At 39.1% G+C, this 19,397-nt stretch overlaps 1 protein-coding gene across 2 annotated transcripts in view; it reads right to left on the bottom strand.

The window, feature by feature from the left end:
- dusp16 (dual specificity phosphatase 16) overlaps nucleotides 1-17,868 on the bottom strand; it is a 33,361-nt gene extending 15,493 nt beyond the window's left edge. Inside the window, exons 1-2 of one of the 2 annotated variants that reach the window (XM_036577119.1) lie at nucleotides 17,425-17,868; nucleotides 4,452-5,365 (exon numbers count right to left, since the gene is read on the bottom strand). In XM_036577119.1, coding sequence (XP_036433012.1) covers nucleotides 4,452-4,697 — 246 coding nt within the window. In that variant the 5' untranslated portion in view covers nucleotides 4,698-5,365; nucleotides 17,425-17,868. Of the gene's footprint in view, nucleotides 1-4,451; nucleotides 5,366-13,887; nucleotides 14,027-17,424 lie in introns of those variants that run through there. The other variant, XM_036577120.1, reaches the window with a different exon arrangement.
- Between the last annotated feature and the right edge of the window lie 1,529 nt (nucleotides 17,869-19,397).

Below are 19,397 nucleotides of genomic sequence, written 5' to 3'. Positions count from 1 at the left end.
GAGAGAGAAAGAGATAGGGCTGTATCGATTAGTCGACAACGCTGATTAAATTCACTTAAAGGGTCCAAGGTCTGGACGGTTCTTGCATTTCATTGAGGCAACTTTAATAATAACATTTGTGTGGGTTTATGTACCAAAAACAGTCATAATTCATTTTACGTGATAATTTTCAAACTTATCCCTCAGAATTAAACAGATATTAAATTTATATTTAAAATATCACTCAGGACATATGTAAATGCCAGGTGTAAAACGGTCAAGACTAAAATGTGGAACAAACTGTTAAGTTTGGACTGACGTCCTCAGGGATGTCAGAAGAAATAAACTCCTTTCATATATCTAGATCTTTTTAAAGGCTACACTGAGGCAATTTCTTCAGCACGTTCAATTATTTCCCCCACGTCTTCTGCCCAATAACGCTGTTACAGTCTGCAGCAACAACACTCCTCATCTCTTCAGTGTGAATGGGTGAGCGAAGCTGGCAGTTGTGACGACATGGTGAATTCAAAAGTTTCCATATGTGGATTGTATGGACTGGGAGGGGGTGAAAGGTATGTTACTCGAAACTTGAAATTTTAACAAAGTTAATATTGGGGATGTAAATTATTCAACAATTAACTGTTTACTGGCAAACCAAAAAAATAACTGCTTGACCAATCCTATCAGTTAAAAAAACAAATGTAATGACAAACATGAGAAACCTTTTGAAACTGTATGCATTACAGCGCAATAGGCAATTGGTTCCGCTATGTAAGATTACTAACAGCTGTTAACACGGCTAAAAATAGTGGTATTTGGGACCACTTTTAAAAAAGAGTGATAGCACAACTACAAAGATGTATGATACTGAAAAGCAAACATCGACAAGCGACAAAACAGATGACTATTTCACTCATGTTCTCAGTGAGAAAGTGTGATGCACAGTGGTGTGAGGAACTCGCACATGGGTGTGCAAAATTACTGAGAAGGATGTGATGAACAGCAAGAGCTAGAACTTTAATTGCCTAGTCAGAAGCCCATCATTATACGGCCTAGTCATTTCATCAACTTTGCAGTTTTTAGTCATATAATCATTAATATATTATAGTTCTTAGCCCCTTGGTTTCAACCAAACCAGGTTCTTACATAGGTTGTGTTTAATATGGTTTCGGGTCCCTATATGAATAGCTTTGAAGGCAGCTCAGCTAATCAGATTTTAGATCTAGAACTATCCATCGATATTTTAAAGGGTCACATTCTTAATTTTAGGCTGAGAACCTGTGTATTATAGGAAGTGTTAAGGGCTTTAATTCTATGGGTTCTATTCTTTCTTTGCACCATGAAAGAAGAAACTGCTTGCAGGCAGAACTTTTAATGATGGTGGTGCCAGGAAACAGAAGATTAGCAGATCAACTGAATAATAGTGGACAGATTAATGGATTGTAGAAAGGATCGTTAGTTGCAGCCCTAGCGACAGAGAGAGAGAGAGGGAGAGGGGGTCAGGCGGCCTCCTGTAGTCTGGCTGCCGTTGCTGTCTCACTGCAACGAAGCGAGCGGCACGCTCCCTCTGTGTGTCTGTGTGTGTGTAAGTGGGGGGAGGCTCAAGGCTGGACAGAGACAGAGTGCACTGGGATGAGGTCACTCGGCAACCTGTTGCTAGGGCCTCTCAATGGCCCTCGTGAGAGGGGATGGCTTATTTAACTCTCATGTTCGCCTCGAACACTTTATAAACACTCGCTTATGTAGGTGCTGAGGTCAGAGACGCTGGGCCTCATTTATAAAAAAAAATAGAATGTGAATGTATATAAAATGTGAGCGCTGTACAGAAATCTCAAGTGGAATTATTAGAAGCTGAGATGGCCTCGTATGATGATCAGTTTCACCTGTGGCAAGGGCGCATGCCTAATCAGTCCTTTGACCAACAATTTATACAAAAACACCTCTCGCAGAAATGCTTAAAAAGCACAACTAAGGACAGTACTACACTCTTTAAAATGATGGTTCTTCAAGGGTTCTTTGGCAAAGACAAATGGTTCCATATAGAACCATGAACATGCAAAGAACCATTTGCAAGCTTAAAAGCTTCTTTGAACGGTGAAATGGTTCTACATCATGCTAAGAACCATTTAAGAATAAATTTGGTTCTACACAGAACGCATGGTTCTAAAAAGAACCACTGCCTTTTCTAAAGAACACTTGAAGAACCACCTTTAAGTGTACTACTGAGAAAGGAGTTAATAGCAGTGCGGTGTAGTTCCTTTTTATGTCGGCTTTGCGTTTGCTGTTTCACCACTAGGTAAACAACATATTGTCCAGCTATCACTTGGTCTTGCACGGTCAGGGCACACCCCCTCTAACACTCGCCCCCATATTCCTCTAGGAATTTAATCAATATCACGTGCAAACCAAGCTAGCTAGCAAATGCTATCGTTAGCTAATGGAACTACTTTTTCTTTGCAAGAGGTAATGTTTATTTTTACCACACGCAAAAAAAAATCTGTTGTTTCCACCTTAATAAGTCAACATTCCCAGCTACATTTAGCCTAAATTTCTCATGGTTGTCCCCATTATGAGATCATGTCTGCCCTGTCTTAAACTCACATTTATCTAAATGAAAATCAGTATTTGCTCACTTATACTCTAAGCTGAGATCAAGACACCTCTGATGAACTTTGTGATGAACCCAAAGACTGCACACATGGACTTTTGGTGTGTTTTTGTGTAAACTAACAATCTCTGTAAAACTCAACTCTAGATGTGAAAGTCTTTAGAGACGACACTGATCCGATACTAGCAGAAAACACTGGACTGAATATCACAGGAAAAATGAACTACTCTGCAATTCGGTAACAAATCTATCCTAAAATATCACATAATTTCTTAAAGTGCAACATAACATAAACAGAAGCTTAATAGTTTTTAAAAGAAAAGAAGAAAAAAATAGTGGATCATTATTGTTATCAGCCAATACTCGGTGTCTGTGGTTTCATATCTCTAGAGTTCACCCAGGCATACACAGCATTCAGAACAAAAGTCTTGAATTGAGAGTCCACAATTCATATCATTTTACATGTATTTTCCAGGTGTTCGCATGACCCTGACACTGTTCACCATCACTGTGGAAGAAGTCTTTCCCTTAAGCATTCATCATTCATCATTCACATATTGATAGATGTGGTTCAAAACAGAAAAGACACTGTCAGCCAGCTATAGACTATCAGCTTGCACTCCATCAACTGCACTGGATCCAGGTGTCAGTGAGAAGCTGCTGAAGACTGGAATCTTAGACTTGCCAAACTTGCAGCAAAATAGAGCAGTGGTTCCTAATCTTGGTCCGGGAGTTCCCCTGTCCTGCACATTTTAGTGTTTTCCATGCTCTAACACATACACTTCAACAGACGAAGGGCTTGTTAATGAACTGATTATTTGAATCAGGTGTGTCAGAACAGAGAAAACTGTAGAGCACGGCTACTCCAGGACCACAGTTAGGAACCACCCTGGGGGGGTGGGAAAAATAGCAAATATATAATATCACTAACACTAATACTCAAAGACGTTTTCATGATCTTAAAAAATGATTTTTAGCTTTTCTGAGGTCACGACCAACAAACCAGTAGTGGCACACTTAAACACCCTTTTTCAATTTATACCCACAATATGCTCAAAAAACCTTATTGTGACATACACTCTTATGCAAAAGTTTGGGCACCCCTGGTCAAATTATTTCTGCATGTATTTGCTGAATTTAAAATATTGGTTAAATAAAACCTAAAATGTGGCATGTTTCTAAACTTTTGCACATCCTGCATTAATTTACTGTTTTATTTTTTCCACAATATTTTAAATTTAAATGTAACAAATGTTTATTTTTTCCAGGATGTTAAATAGGGCTGGATATTGAAATTCAATATTCTCACAGTACTGACCAAACTACGTCAATGCTAACAAGTCTCAAAAAAATTGTCATTCCGTACCAAATTTCAATATCTAAGTAGGCAGTTTTAGCAACTGTGTGCCAGTAAGCATGCTTGTTTCAATATCTGTACTGCGGAGTGTCTAAATTACACTTCGTATGCATGTTATAAAAAATATTTGTTGCGGGTTAGTAAATATACCCACTTTCAGTACCTCATGCTCATTTCTGGTTTAAATCACACCCACTTTTGGTCAGTAATTTAGAATAAGGTATTGAAAGATTCTGAATGATACCCAGCCCTAATGTTAAATTCAGCCAATAAATCGAAACTGTGCATTAAAATGTGCAAATATATATATGTTTTTTTGTAATATTTTTGTTCGTTGTAAATGATGTTACTTTTCTGCAATTAGAAAATCTTTAAAATGTGTAGTGTAAAATGTCTGAGGCTCTCACCTGCTGTGATAAGTTTGTCATTGCTCAGCCCTAAACCTCTGAATTGGAAAACAGAGCAGTCATGTACAGTGATGACGTATTCTGAACCCCCCCCACTCACCTTCTTCTTGGCTGAATGCTGCAGAAGCTCAGTGATCTGCACCTTGTCCTGTTGTAGCCTCCTCTTCATCAGCTTGGAGCAGTTCACGTTGACCGCCTCCAGAATGTGGGAGGCGTTGTAGTCCACAAAGGGCCGGCTGTCAATTAGGAGCACACGGTCCAATCCGCCCTCCAGCAGGGCCACCAGACCTTCTGGCCCGATGACTCTGACTGAGGCCAGGGCTGCTGCCCCAGCAGGCTCTGCCATATCCACCACCTCTGTCTCCCTCTATCTCTCCCCGTTTCCTCCTCTCTTCCTCCTCCCTCCTCCTCCTCCTGGTAGTCCCGTGGGGCTGGAGGTCCGGAGCGGTGACGCAGCCAGCCAGCGAGGGCCCTCAGGAGAAGAACGACCCCATTGTGGCGGCAGGCGATGATGTCACCCTCGTGGCGTTCGGCTGGCGGGCTCAGTGCCCAGCCCAACAAAAAAAAGTGAAAAAGAGAGTGGGGAAAAAAGAGAGGGATAGAAAGGAAAAGGGAAAAAAAGAAGCAAAGAAGCCTTGAAAGAGTAGAAAACAAACCGGCGGGTAGGCACTGCACACTATGTGAGTGTGTGTATGTAGGTGGTAATGGGGTATGAAGTAATGAAGTGTATGGGGGCACTGTCCTGCTTATATGTGTTTGTAAGCTTAAGAGAGTACGTATGCCGTAATCGGGTGTCTATGCCAAACAGTGCGTCTACTTCGGCCCACTTCCAGCAGGCAGGCAGTGAGAGGCGGCTGGACTGTGTTTTGGGGGTTTGCTGGGGAGGGGAGAGTGGGGGCCTTTCTTTCACACCATTGCAGTGGCGCGACAAAAGAGGGCTTTTCTCCTGGGCCGCAGCGCCATTACATCATCCTTCTCCTCACTCCTCGTCTTCATGCTCAAGCAGTTATCTGGCTGCGGAGAGAAAAAGGACAGGGTGCATTATTCAGGCTGTTCAGGGCTCAAACAGATGCAACAGACTTTGTTATGGAAAGTTTGCATTAACAATGGGTCTGGCCTGACTGCTGGACAACAACTTGGAGGCTGTTTGTAGGATGACTGCATACATTTCCACATACACATCACAGAACCTCTTGGCATGGTGGTCTACAATCTTTCCATTTACATATACTGCCATTAAGAAGTCTGGTGACACTTTGTTTTAAAATAAGTGTTAATGTTAATTATCAATGATTTGACAGTTTTCCCAAACTACTGTTAAAAGCACATACTAAAAATCTTTTGCCTTAAAGGAGATCTAGAATCAAGAGTTGTTACTGTTGTTTTGCTGTAATATTTTAAGGTAACTAGCCTTGGGTCGCTAACTGGTATTACTGAATATCACAAAACTTTATGTTAGAAATACACCAAAATTTCAACCAAAAGAGAAAAAAAGCCAAAAATGTTGGCAGAAAAAAGCACAAGATTAAAGCTCTATGAGAAAGTGTCAAAATCTAACAATTAAAAATAATCTAAGTGGTAATGAAAATGGGAAATAGTGATTAAATACTGTTCGTTTTCTTCGCTCTCCTGTGCTAGTCAGCACCAACGTGCTGAAGCAGTGTGATCAGCAGCAGATCAACAGTTAAACACTCAAACACAGCCTGCTGCGGCCCCATTCTTTACAGTCTTCAGCTTGCATGCTTTCAATAGCTCAATATCGTTTGGTAACACGAAAGCGACTAGCATGCTCATAGCACCCCCTGCTGGAGAAACTTCAGACTGCTAGGCAGGAGTTCCAAAGCCACATCCACCTGGGACTCAAACAAGTGTTTTCCATCATTATAGTGGAGTTGCTCTGGAATTCAGCTTTAGATGCCTTCGAGAAACCATGAAGTATAACATCTTCATAATTTTTAATGTTTATTATTATTTACCAAGCTATTTAAAATGAAATCTCGTTCTTTTTTCTCAATATGGTGATTATCACCTTTGTAGCATTTCCAGCATTATTACGTTAATTATGATGGTAAGGCAGAAATAACTGGAAAATATATATTCTTTTGATTTCTAGCCGAGTGCGTCATAATTTCGCTTTCGGTCAAGTTTATTTTTAGTGCACCACTAGATTAAATACTCAAATTACCAGTCTTTTGGTGTCTTTCGTCTGCTATATGACTAATTTTTTTATTGCTTCACCTTTATTTAACCATCATTCTAATCTACAGTTAGTTCACAAATGTGTACAGCAGAAAACCTGCATTACAGGCTATATAAAGAGAACATCACCAACTAATTAACTACACACAAACATATTTCGAACTTTAAAAATGATGATGTAGATTTTCAGTCCGACAGAGACTGCTGGTACACGCAAATGAAACAAAGAAACTCTGTTATATGAGATTTGCTGTCCGACACAAAGTAAAATGGATGAGCTTGTCCTGAAAAAGGGTTCCAAATGCACCAGTTTGGCAATATTCTGGTTTCCCACCAAATGACCATGGAGAACCACTGGATGTGAACAGTGTTACATGCCATCTGTGTAGAATATTACTGTTAAAAATAATTAAGTAATATTAGAAGCTAGCCCAGAAAGTAATTATATCGTAATTAAGTTACCATCAGGCAAAATGCAAGCTAAGCTAAGCTAAGGCTCTGTAAAACTCATATATGGATTTGGCTCCCAATGATATAGTTTATAATGTTACATCAGCAGATGATAATCATTTGTGAAAATTTACATTATCATCCATGCTTAGTAAGTACCTAATTACACAAGTAATTATACAGTTACATAAAAAAAATTTAGTTTTAATTTCAAAAAATGTCAAGAACATGAGAAAAATGCTTTCACATACCAAGACTACACACAACAACAACTTTTTATCAAATCATAATAAAAGATCTCTTTCTGTTCTTGTACTTTCTTCCACACATCTGACAGAATTTCTCTGCTTGTTTCAATGAGCTACAAATGAGAAATAATTAATATCAAATTACAATTAAATATAGCTAATGGCTGGGGTTAAACACCTGAAAGCTGCTGATTCTGATGAATGCTGACAAAACAACAAGGGGATAAAAAGCTTGAGCTTCTGGCATTATTCCCAAGGCAGTACTGTCATAAACATGGGTGATACTGTTTTCCTCAAAATAAATGGCACATACAAAAAAAACACTATAAGCTATTACAAACCAACAAAGAAAGAATGCTCATCTGAAAACATATAGAAAAGCTACAGGTGCCCAAACATTTGATGTGCTGTGTAGGACGAAGCAAGATTTCTGTGTAGGCAAACACAGTCCGAGTAAAAATGAAAACTGAGGGGGGTGTGTGTGTGTGTGTGTGTGTGTTTAGAGTAGTTTGAGAAGTGTGAACAAGGCCTTCCTAGTAATGATGTAGGTGGCACTCACTGAGTACAGCACTGTGGAAACTCCCTCAGCCTGTAAAAAAATACCCTCTCTTCTCCTCAGTGCTGCCATGAAAAAAAATTCCCAGCAACAAGTTCCCCCTTCCAACAAGGCCCACACACAAAGACAATAAAACAAATTGTGCAGTAGGCCCTATCGATAGCACGTGCCAAGACAAACTATCAAACCAGAGAAGCACTGGGCTTGGTGTGCGTCCAAACATACGGATACAACACCTTCCAACAGCCACTAGTGTTGGGCAAGACTGCTTGTTTAGTCTGGGAGCCTTGTAGTCTCTCAGTCTCAGGGAGAAAAATTCCAGCGATGCTAATAATCAATAGCCAAGTCTCTCATATTTCCGCTGTAAATTATGGTGTGTGCTGGTGAAAAGGCTGAATGACACTGGAAGGAAATCTACTATTGCAAACTGAGTGGTTGTGTACATAATGCTCAATATGACTCTACACTGTAGGCCATGTTAGTTTTGTGGTAGGGGAAAGCAAAGCACAACCTAACACACTGTAAAATGTAACATGGATTGTTTATGTTCAAGTACAATGTGCTTTTGGTTCTCGTATTCCTTATGTATTCCCATACCAAAGCCATCTGTGATTTTTCAAAGCAATCTGACAGATGTTCCTCAAGTTTCACTGTGAAGTGGGGCTGAATGATTTGGGCAAAATATCTAACTGCGATTATTTTCTATAAAATAAGGCCTGTTTTTTTTGGCCAAGAAAACCAGAAAATCCATGTTTATCTGGCTTGCGGCTTGAAGACTGAACATACTAGGCCAGACTGCCTGTTAGCTGTGGTTGTGATGTCCCTGCACATGGGGGTTTGGTTGCTTCTGATTGCTCATCTACAGGTAGTTCCCTGTTATTGGGTTCAATTTCTCCACTTAAAAACCTCTGAAGACAACGTTGTTGACAATGTAGGCTATAATAAAAATTGCAGCTCTTGCAACCTGAAAACTGCACTCTTTCAAATCGAAATTTTGATATTACAAAATATATTAATTTTTTCAGCTCTACCATGAAGACAGTTTTTGTACTATGAGAGTCACTTAAGTGCCATTACTGATTTGTGTGCAAGTTACAGATTTCACAGCTATATTATTCCAATCAACATCTTGGTATCGGTAATTTGGCGCTGCTTTGAAACATTTAAACATCTCAGTTAGAGCTAGCAAGGCTAAAGTACAGCCCCCACATGGCGGGGTTAGTTTTAACAGTCTCACAACTAAGTTGTCTATAGTAAACAATAAGAGAAGTCCATATTTCCTCCTATAAATTAAAAAAATCAGCAGTTTTTTTCTTTTTAACCTTTTATTCAAAGATAATCAAAAAATGTTACAGATTTTAAATTTAAATAAATCTATTTTAGTTTTAACATGCTGATATTAGCTGTTTTACTTTCTGGTCAAACACAAATTTGCCACTACTTGACATAGCCTCTGAAGTCTGAAATTCTAAGCAGAAGTCCAAATCGGGTTTATGTAACTGATGTGTATTGAGAAAACATAAATTGTTGATTATTTACACAGCACGGGAAAGACTTAAGTCACATGCAGCCTCTGTATGTATTCACTACAGTGACATTTTGGCTGGTAACTTAATGCGTTAAAAATATATTTCCAACGAAACTGACAACGTTTAGCACTATGAGATACAAAAATAACAAGTCACGAAATTAGATTTTCTAATGACCACCATGGTTGTTGGTTGACCACAGGGGTTTCTCTTTCCTGTTATTTTCCAGAAGAACACCTGCTCCACTACAGCAGTTCCACTGAAGTATGTCTGTTGTTGTGAAAAAAGACCTCAGTAAAGAAGACTTCTAAGCGGTAAGGCAGTGGTCTTCAAGTCGCATTTTAGTGCCTACAATAGATACTTGTACCTGGAATCTCATAAAGATGAGTGCCATTTCTTTTTTATAAATTCAAGCACAAGTCAGTAAATGGGATTTGGTGGCGAAACACAGTACCAAGGGTTAATATATTGCCCCCCAGACCACTGGTGGACAGTGATTTTCTACAAAAGTACATTTTGATGGAAAAAAAAACATGACATTTTACTTGATATGATGAATTGTGCTTAACATGAGCAGGTAAATAAGCTAACAACATAAAAAGGACACTTCTGATTTCATATTGACTTGAAATATTCTGCTCAGACATAAGGCATGGCAGATTTGAAGATGCAAATGGCACACAGAAAGGTGTGAATATGTAGCGCAAAACAACAGGTGCGCGTTTTATATGGAAGCTTAAGCAGAAGCCCATCTGCGTCAAATTTAAACCCACACAAGGCCATCCTTCAACACCAAGTAATAGTCCTCCATACATACATAATGCATTTGTGAATAGCTACACCACATCTTCAACAAAGTATATGAGCTAATTTCAAATGTTACATTATCATCCTAGTTATATAGATATAGGTTTTATAATATGTTTATGTATTACAGCATGATCTCACCCTTTCAATTTTTTATATATTAAATAAAAGCTCATTGGTCTGATTCACATGTGTACATTGTTTTCACATGAATAAAATATATCAATGCAATTACTGCCAAAGGTAACAGAAAGAAAATCCTGCTGTCATATCAAAGCCACATATTTACTTATGTACACCATTTGGAAATGGCAGCTGACCTTTCCATTATGTGAACATATCATGACAAGGACGAATGAGTCTTGAGAAACTGTCCAAAATTACTTAAAAACATTACATGTATTTTACATTAACATACATTAAAGTTAAGAACGGTTTTTCCTCCTTCTCCTAAAAAGTTACCATTCTGGAGACACAAAGTCTAAATTTAACGCATTACTTCTTCAGTGTAAAAGGCCCTGGGCATCTTCTACTTCCTTCTGAAAACACAGAACACATGCGTAACTTGCTTAAAAATATTCACACAAGACAAGTGTGATAAACAGCTCCAGTGAAACCATAGCAACAGCAAAGGTATAGTTATTTAATTAAAAGTCAAACAAAGCGAAGAGCGTTTCATTCTTAATCAATCATCATCACAAACTGATAGATTTACTGGTATTACAGACCATTCTCAAACACATGCAACATACAGGAAAAGTAGCCAGAGTAGTCTGTAAGCACTTGGTCAGCTGAACTTTGTGCCTTTCCACTGCACGGAGAGGAAGTCGCCCTCCTAATTTGGAATCCCTGACCTTCCTCTGCTTGTTTACAGAGGCAGAAATGAATGCAAAATGTTTGCTCCGTGCTTTTGAAAAGTGGCAGAGTCAAATGGACCTGGCACACGTTTCTGTTTGCCTGATTGAAGGCCCAACCTGGCTCGCACAGATAGCGGCCATGAGCGGACTTTGCTCCATAGACTGACATCTGACCACAGATCAAAAGGGTGTGAAAATTAAAACCTAACAAGACTCAAAGCAGTGCCAGGCTGGCCTCTAATGTCAGTGCTGACCAGTCTGTTATTTCGGAAGGTCAAGGGGATTGAAGTCATGCAGAAATTCTTGAAATGTCACAAAACTTTAAAAAAATTCTCAGAACATTCAGGCACAAGCAAAACAGCGTGCTTTTCCGAACTCTACTAACATTTAGACGAGCTTACACAAACTTTTTTTTTCATCAAATAGTGCAGTTGTTTGTGAGGAATGGTAAGAACCTGAACAACAAATAGTTTATCCGTGGTGACCTCCCAGTTTTAAGAGGGGGAATTTTTCAATTCCTTCAGAACATCATGTCTGAAAATTACTTATGACATGCTACAATTTCCTCCGAGGAAGATTCCCAACCACAACAAACAGATTTTCAAAGGCATGCCCTATACATGTGCTGCACTTGCCAGATCATAATAACAGCTCCCGTACAGAACGGTAGCAGTCTGGGTTTTGTTTTAACGGCACGCCACGGCTGCTTTTGCTCAGGGCCAAGTTGCCGAGTCTTGGCAGACAGCCCAATAAAACTATGTGTCTCATCTAGTGTTACGTGGTACATCGACAGTGTCCTGTATTCACCCCACCTGGTTTCTGAGGTGGCGTGGCGATAAAAAAAACAAGCATGACTAAATGGAAGGAATCCATAGACCTAAAACTAGCACCACATGATACACAGATCAGAGAAACCAAACTTAGCTTTTACGGCCTTCAGCGCAAGGTGAGATTTGGGGAATGAATCTAACCAAGAAAGGCTTGAGTGTGGTAACGCTGTAACATGGATATGTCTCTGTCTGTGATGCACCTCGATATAAATACCTGCCATGGCAGGTGGCCCAAATGTCCCCAATATTAGAAATAACAAATGACACAGGTCATTGACCTGAATTCATGGGTCATTCAAATGATACAGACAAACACGTAACAAATGAGATTACGAGATTACACAATGTTGTAGAGAGACTTTATCTGAAACTGAAACTGGGTCTGAAATGAAAAGGGAATTTGCGTCTTTTGTGCTTTGTTTTGCATGTTCTTTGTGGTTTTGGACTAACATTTAAGCAGGGTTTGCTTTTACAGTTTCCTCTACAGAGCGGACTCTTTATGATCTAAAAATCTAAAGCTGAAAAGGCTTACTAGGCAATAAGGAAAACGCTAAAAAGGCGTTGGCTTTGAAAGCACAATTCAAAAAAGGCAAATTAAAAATTAACCCAGGCCTTTTAACCAGAGGCTCACGAAAACAAAAGTACGTGAATAAACAATACTAAACTTCCTCCTATGAACACAATAGGTTTGTCTGACAAAAACATGCCACAGTGCTGTTCCACACTGTTGGACCCTCTGATCCCTGGTATGCATGTGACTTCATGGCCTGTTTCTCTGCCCTAACACTAACTCTGAGAAGATTCTGTGACAGCGCTACAGAAGACTACATCTACTGGAGTACACAAACTCTGTGCCATACCCAGCAGTGGCAGCCTCTGCTTCGACCTCAACATTCTTTTTCACTTGTACATTGCATGTAAACCAGAACCTGTTAATCCAAACAAAACTCACTGCATATTTACTTCATGAGGAACATCATGAGTATGAATAGGGCCTGAGGCCAATGTGACAAGATTGGATCACCACTCAACTGTTAACCCTGAGGTCTAGAGTTAATTATTTCTACTGCTATACTACTTAAAGGCAATCTGAAATCAAAACTGCCCTTTTTGTACCTTGTTAGTTCATATCCCTTGTCACATTCAGCACCATTCATCATACGTCATCTAAAAGACAAGATTCCTATTTTCACACAAGGCTCCATCAAAACATAATGACCTTTGTTCATCTTTAAAACGTCTTCTGAATTTTCATTACGACACTGTACACCAGTGGGCGGAAAAATTCTATTAACCAATAATATCTTGTATCACCTCCCCCACATATCATTAAGTGAAACACTCAGCTAGCTCAGAGAATGTTTTACTCAGATATACGTCAACGTGCACAAGAAAAATGACTTGTGATTTCCAATTTACATAACCTTTAACTGTAATTAATTTATTACATAATTAATTAGATAGTTAGAAAATGAATTACATTTGTATTTGAGTCAGACTGTAAACTAGCAGTTTGCACTTCTGACCTTCTTCTATTTGTATAAATAAATATCAGCTATTACAAAAGTGACAGAATTATAAATTGTTTTTTCTTTACGCAGAACAAGGTTGTCTATTCAAATCAAATTCGGATCACAGTAAGACATGATCTCTTCTAGTTCCAAACACAAATGTGGTATCACGCGAAAGTTTAGAAGCTGACTTTGAATTCATGCACAGTTCTCTGCTTGTTTCAGTGAGCTGCGCTAAGAATTCATTAACATATCATTTGAGCACAGCAGCTTTCCTTTACATCACATCAGATTTTCATGATGAAAGGACCAAAAGAAATGTTCTGAAATTATTTGGGGAAAAAAATCTCACTACTTTGACTTACAATAAAAGTAAAGAAAGTTTTTGCCTTCTTCTGTAAAGTTACCTTTATGCCCTTTTGTCACTGTCAGTGATAACTGCAACTTCTAAAGGTTCACTGAAACAATATTGCTTAGAATATTACAAAAAGGCTCACTATAACTCACTACAAGTTTTAAATGACAGACATCAGCAACAGAAGGTCTTACATGTTCAGCTGCTCCTGAACGGACACAGAGTTGCTAGAGGTCCAGTAAGTAGCTCTGGTCTGCCTGTCTCCTGGCAGGAGACTTTTACCAGGGCTAATTCAGGAGGTGTCACTGGACGCCTGGCTACAAGCTCCACACAGACTTATATAAGTGAACCAGGCCAGTGAAATTAAAAATGGTGGTGGGGGGAGTGCTGGGGTGGGGTGGCGAGTGGTTTAATTTAGGAAGTGCTCTTTCACTGCTATGTCACACACCCATGAGAGTATTAAGAGACCCAGCTTCCTTCCCCCGGTTCCCCAGCTCAGAGGCCACTTCCACAACCACGAGGAGGAGTTTGTTTGTGTGTGTACAGAAGGAAGAAGGAAGCCTTGATCAAAACATTTCTCTCATTATCTAGCTAGACTGGTGTCATACCTCGATTTGACTAGCATTCTTACCACAGATGGTAAAAATGGTTTGAGGCAATTTCAACACTTGCGTGAATGGAAAATGATGTGGTGGCACACCAAACTGTTTTTGGCATTAAAACAGGTCAGTGATCTCATTTGAGAAACATTAAAGGGAAATTTCAGCAATTTTTCAATCGTTAAGGTGTAAACAGGGTCATTCCGAGTGGTCTGATATGAAATGGTGCATTGTACTAATCTCATGGACTTGGATTTTCTTTACACTGTTGGTGATAGGAACCAGTAGTCGCAATGTCTTCCACACAACATATATTCATTTTATTTACTATCCAAAACCACCAGTGAACCTACATGTTTTCTGAGTTTCTGTTGACAATGGTAAAATAGTGTTTTTCTTCAAAGGTTTCTTTGGGGACTATTTTGCCTCACAACACCTTTCATGTACCTCTCCACCCCACTTGTTTTTTAAACAATATTATTTGCGCCAAATGCTTATTGCAAAACTACCGTAAAACAGTGCATCATGCTCTCTGTGAGGGAGCTTTTAGAGGCATTAAACCCTTCGGATGCCAGGTTCCTATAACACCACTGTGAACAGTTCTGACTCGGCAATGTTCTCTAAAACAGACCATTTCACTTCAAAACAATTTGAATGACTTAACAATTGAATTCTGCAGAAAACTTTCCCCTTAAATTGAAACCCTTTCTTCAGCTTGAAGAGAGAATATTAGGTTTGTCATTTTTAAAAGCGTACAGCATGCTGTGAAGCTTACAGGCCATCTTCAGGTCCTTTTATTTTGACTCATTTCATTGCTTAAAATGCTTTAAATGTTACCGCATATCTGTTTCTTATTTCAGAGATATTTCAGTTGTTAATAATCAAATGTTTCTTTCTTCAGTTGTCAGTTGACAAGAAACAGAAACAAAGCTGTTCAAAAGCAGTCTAAAAATACACTGTAATGAGGAAGCCCCACAGCTTGTCAGAAAAACACACTAAACATTTCAACCTTCCACATCTGAAGAAATACACAACATTTGTCTTATAATAGCTATTAGTAGCAATAATCACATATAAAATAGTTTGTCTAAAATCAGTATTTTTCTTTCCTATCATAATGAATAACACTAGTCAAAATGTCTTCTATCACAATAAATGAATTTTTTTGCGTAATTATTTGTAAACTGGGAAAAAAAACTAGTATGTGAGTCCAAGTGCACTACTACAATAGATGACTTTTTATTTTGAGTGTTGGGAGCAAACAGACCAGTCACATATCACTGAATATTCCAGTCTTCTGGCTGAGCTTAAACCAGCTGTCCACTGAAATGTCAGTGGCTCGGAATAATTACAATTAATATTTTCATTTAGAATGAAACGATACTAACCAACTACTGAATTCAAGAGTGCTGTAACTAATATTGCGAATACTATACAAAGATTTAACGCTGCCGATGTGATCTGACCGTGGCGATGTCATAGCGCAGATTCTGTTGTAACCTTTCCCAGCTGTAATGTTTCATCATTTAGTGATGAAGATGATGACTATAGACCTGATGTCATATTGAGACGGTGAGCTGGAGGCTGAGTATGAGCCTCAATGGCCTCACATCTGTTTCACAGGCACCTATCAATGCGGTCATGAAGACTTTACGTGACCGGTGACTGTATCACTGACTTCACACCTCCATTCCTCATCTTACAGCACACAGACTAGACAGTTCTTCAGCAGTTAACATGTATGATAATACGTCATTTTCACGACTAGTACAGCAACAGCCATCACCTGCCAGAGGCAACACATTTACAACCATTACAGGATTTGCAGCTACACATGACTTGAGCATAACTCAAGGGGGATCTGTCTCTACATTAAGGTGTTCTACAACATGTGTAGAAATGGATCCATCAAGGACCAGGCTGTGTCTACTTCTACAATTGTATATTCTCAGTGATAAAGATAGAGAGACCATTGACTGACTCAATTTCTAATGAAAATTTTGAGGGAAGAGCAGGGAAATGGCCGAGAAACTTGTGATCAATACCAGTACAGCAAAAGTCATCACCTAGCAAGCCAGTATCTGTTATACCTAACAATTCTAAGTTTGTGGCAACATACCCTTCAGTGTCAGTGAGTCAAGATTTTGGGAGACCGAAACAGCTGGTGTCTGCTCCTGCATTAGGCCTGCCAACAACATATATATATATATATATATATATATCCTCATATAAACCCATCCAGGCCCTCAGTTCTAATTATACAGTCTGAGTATTGTGAACAGTGACACATCAACAATGGCAAATACCTTAGATATCTTGAGGGACTGACATGGAAACAGTGGGGAGCTAAATCTGATGACCTGAGTTTGAGTATTAATTTAACATGTCATCCCATCTGATTAGACCCTTTCTGTGGTTAAACTGATAAACGGGCAGCCTCTTCACTTCCCTGAGTATGAACAACCTCTAGCACTTCTTTACGCACAGGATGCCCGTCATCCTCACTGATACAGGCCTTCACCACATTCAGGTCACCCTCTGATGCTCACTGAGGTGGGCATAAGTTCTCAGATAACTGCTCTGCCCAGCGAGACTTAACATCCCATGACACAGAACTGAAAAGAGCCACAGGTTCATAAAGGGAAGAGTCTGGAACTGGCCAGAATGGTTCATAATGTTAGCAAACACAGCTAACGTGAACAGCGCGTTCACCCCCAATACAAAGCGTTTATAGTTCCTCTAGCCCAGCAGTCTGTCGTCTGAGACACGTTTGGGAAGTTTAGTTCTGTTTAACCGAGGTAACAGTCCTCAGTTATTTCTGAGTAACATGTTTTACAGTCTTAAACGACACTGAAAGTGACCTTTTTAACGCAGTGACAGTGTTACATGACTGTGAAAGGCTGTCAGGCAGGTCCCGAGTTTAACCACAGGACAAGTCGGACAAATACTTAGATAGAAATGTAAACATTCACACAACACACTACGCTATAACGAGGTAATAAACCCTCCAGTCTGGTTCACTTTGTGGTATAAACAGGTCAGCCTAGTGTAGCACCCAGGACACGGTGTGACTTTCGCCTCTCCCCGGCTTCGCTAACTTAACCTCCCAGACATTTCGCTAAGTTAACTTACCGCCACGGAAAAAGACAAACTGGAGAACATTTCGGAAACAACGTCCTCAGCGCCTGCTCCCAGGGGCCTTCTCGAAAAGTGGTAAAGATAAAAAAGAAAGAAGTAACATAAAAAAATGAACTTTTAAAAAGTTTCACTGGTCACCAAACTTCATCTCGAAGATGAGGTCATCGGGGTAAAAATAAAGGGATGGCGTCATTCGAAACCAGTCAGTCCCACCGCGAGTGAAGTGAAGGGAAAGGCCTTCAAGACACGAGATCTAAACGGAGACTTCCTCGACGAGAACTTCGAGTCGGTTTTCATGGAAGAACTATTTTAACTTGCTCTGTATCGTCACTGGCTAAAAACACAGAATGTCTGTGGGATCTTACTAAAGTAGTTCCTAAGTAGTCTGCGCTAGTTGTGCTCGACAGGCCCATTGGCTAGCATGGGTTTAAAGTTGGAGGCGGAGCTTCGGTGTGTGGTGCAGTCAGTCAGCAGGCTGAGCTGCTGTGAAGGCTGTACAATGTGAGCTTCATTCTTAAAGGGGAATTCCACTGATTTTTCAAAAATTCTGTATCATTCAGTCATTTAGATGTAAACAAAGTCAAAGCCGGATAAAAGTTTGCTGTGAAATGATTCATTGTAGATCTTGGTAACCTTTGGCTAGATTTTGTTTTCACAGTGGTAGTGACAGGAACCAGGGGTCACGGTGTACACAACGCAAAAAAATGCTATTTTGTTTACAATTCAAAACTACATGTGTATTCTGATATTGTTATACGTAGTGCTGATAATGGTAACGTAGTGGCAAATCTGGAAAAATAAGTATTATTTAGGCACTATTTTGCCTCACAACGGCATACATGTTTCTCTCCACCATGAATGTTTTTTATATATATGCATCTTTACTTACTTTGAAAAGCAACGTCTGACACATCAGACAGCATATCCGTAAACATATAATGTAATAACTTTCTGTGAGGGAATTTTTAAAGGCATCAGATATCTGGTTCCTGTCACCACCACTATGAGCAATTCTGACTGGCAAAGTTTCTAGAATGGAGCATTTCACACCAAACCACTCTGAATGACTTTGCTTACATCTCTACTATTTAATTATGCTGACATTTTGAAAAATTTGCAGAATTTGCTTTTAAGGTAGTAGTTACATCAATAGTGGAAAGAAAATTAATGTTATTAATAATATAAGAAGAAGAAGTATTGTGATTATATTATTATTAAATTATAGAGAGGAAGAACTGCTATAATAGTAGCATACTAAATTAGAATAAATGGGATTAATAACTAACAAAATTAGAAATTATAATTATTAATATCATTATTTTTATGAAATATTTCACTTTATTTAAATCATTATACTGCCATAGTTATTCTATCCTATAATGTTATTACTATACATATATTAACTAAAATAATTACTATCTATAGAGAATCTAGAGAGAAGGCCTGTATTGGTTATGACAATTATCATAATAATATTTACAACCAATACACCAATACAAGGTTGACAGAGGTCTCTATGGTAATGAAAGATCAGATAGTCTACTGTCTGCAATCCTCTGAACAATATGAAAGTGCTCAGAGCAAACCTCATGCTGAGCTGAGCTTCATGTCCCTCATGACACACAGGCTTTGATATCAGAAAAGGGCATAAAAACATATGTCGCTTAAAGGAAAATCAATATAAGAGCACCCTTGAGAGGAATGTTCCTGTGCCTCCTGCTATCTCTATTTGTGGCCCTGTTCTTCAGTAGGCCTTTGTGTGACATGTTTAAGATACACATGGTCAAGTTATAGATTTCTAGTCCCTGAATACATCTTAAATCAGTCTTATGTACTTTGGATTTGCCACCATGCTAACTTTGCATTTATGCATTTGGCAGATGCTCTTTTTCAGAGCGACCTACAGTTTACTCACGTTGGTATTAGGACTCTTATTAGTATAGTGTGGTGTGCTTGCCCAGGTGTGG

Source organism: Colossoma macropomum, unplaced genomic scaffold (assembly GCF_904425465.1).
Source record: "Colossoma macropomum unplaced genomic scaffold, Colossoma_macropomum, whole genome shotgun sequence".
Lineage (NCBI taxonomy): Eukaryota > Metazoa > Chordata > Actinopteri > Characiformes > Serrasalmidae > Colossoma > Colossoma macropomum.
Note: the sequence above shows the minus strand (reverse complement) of the source record. Positions and strands in the feature narration are given on the sequence as shown.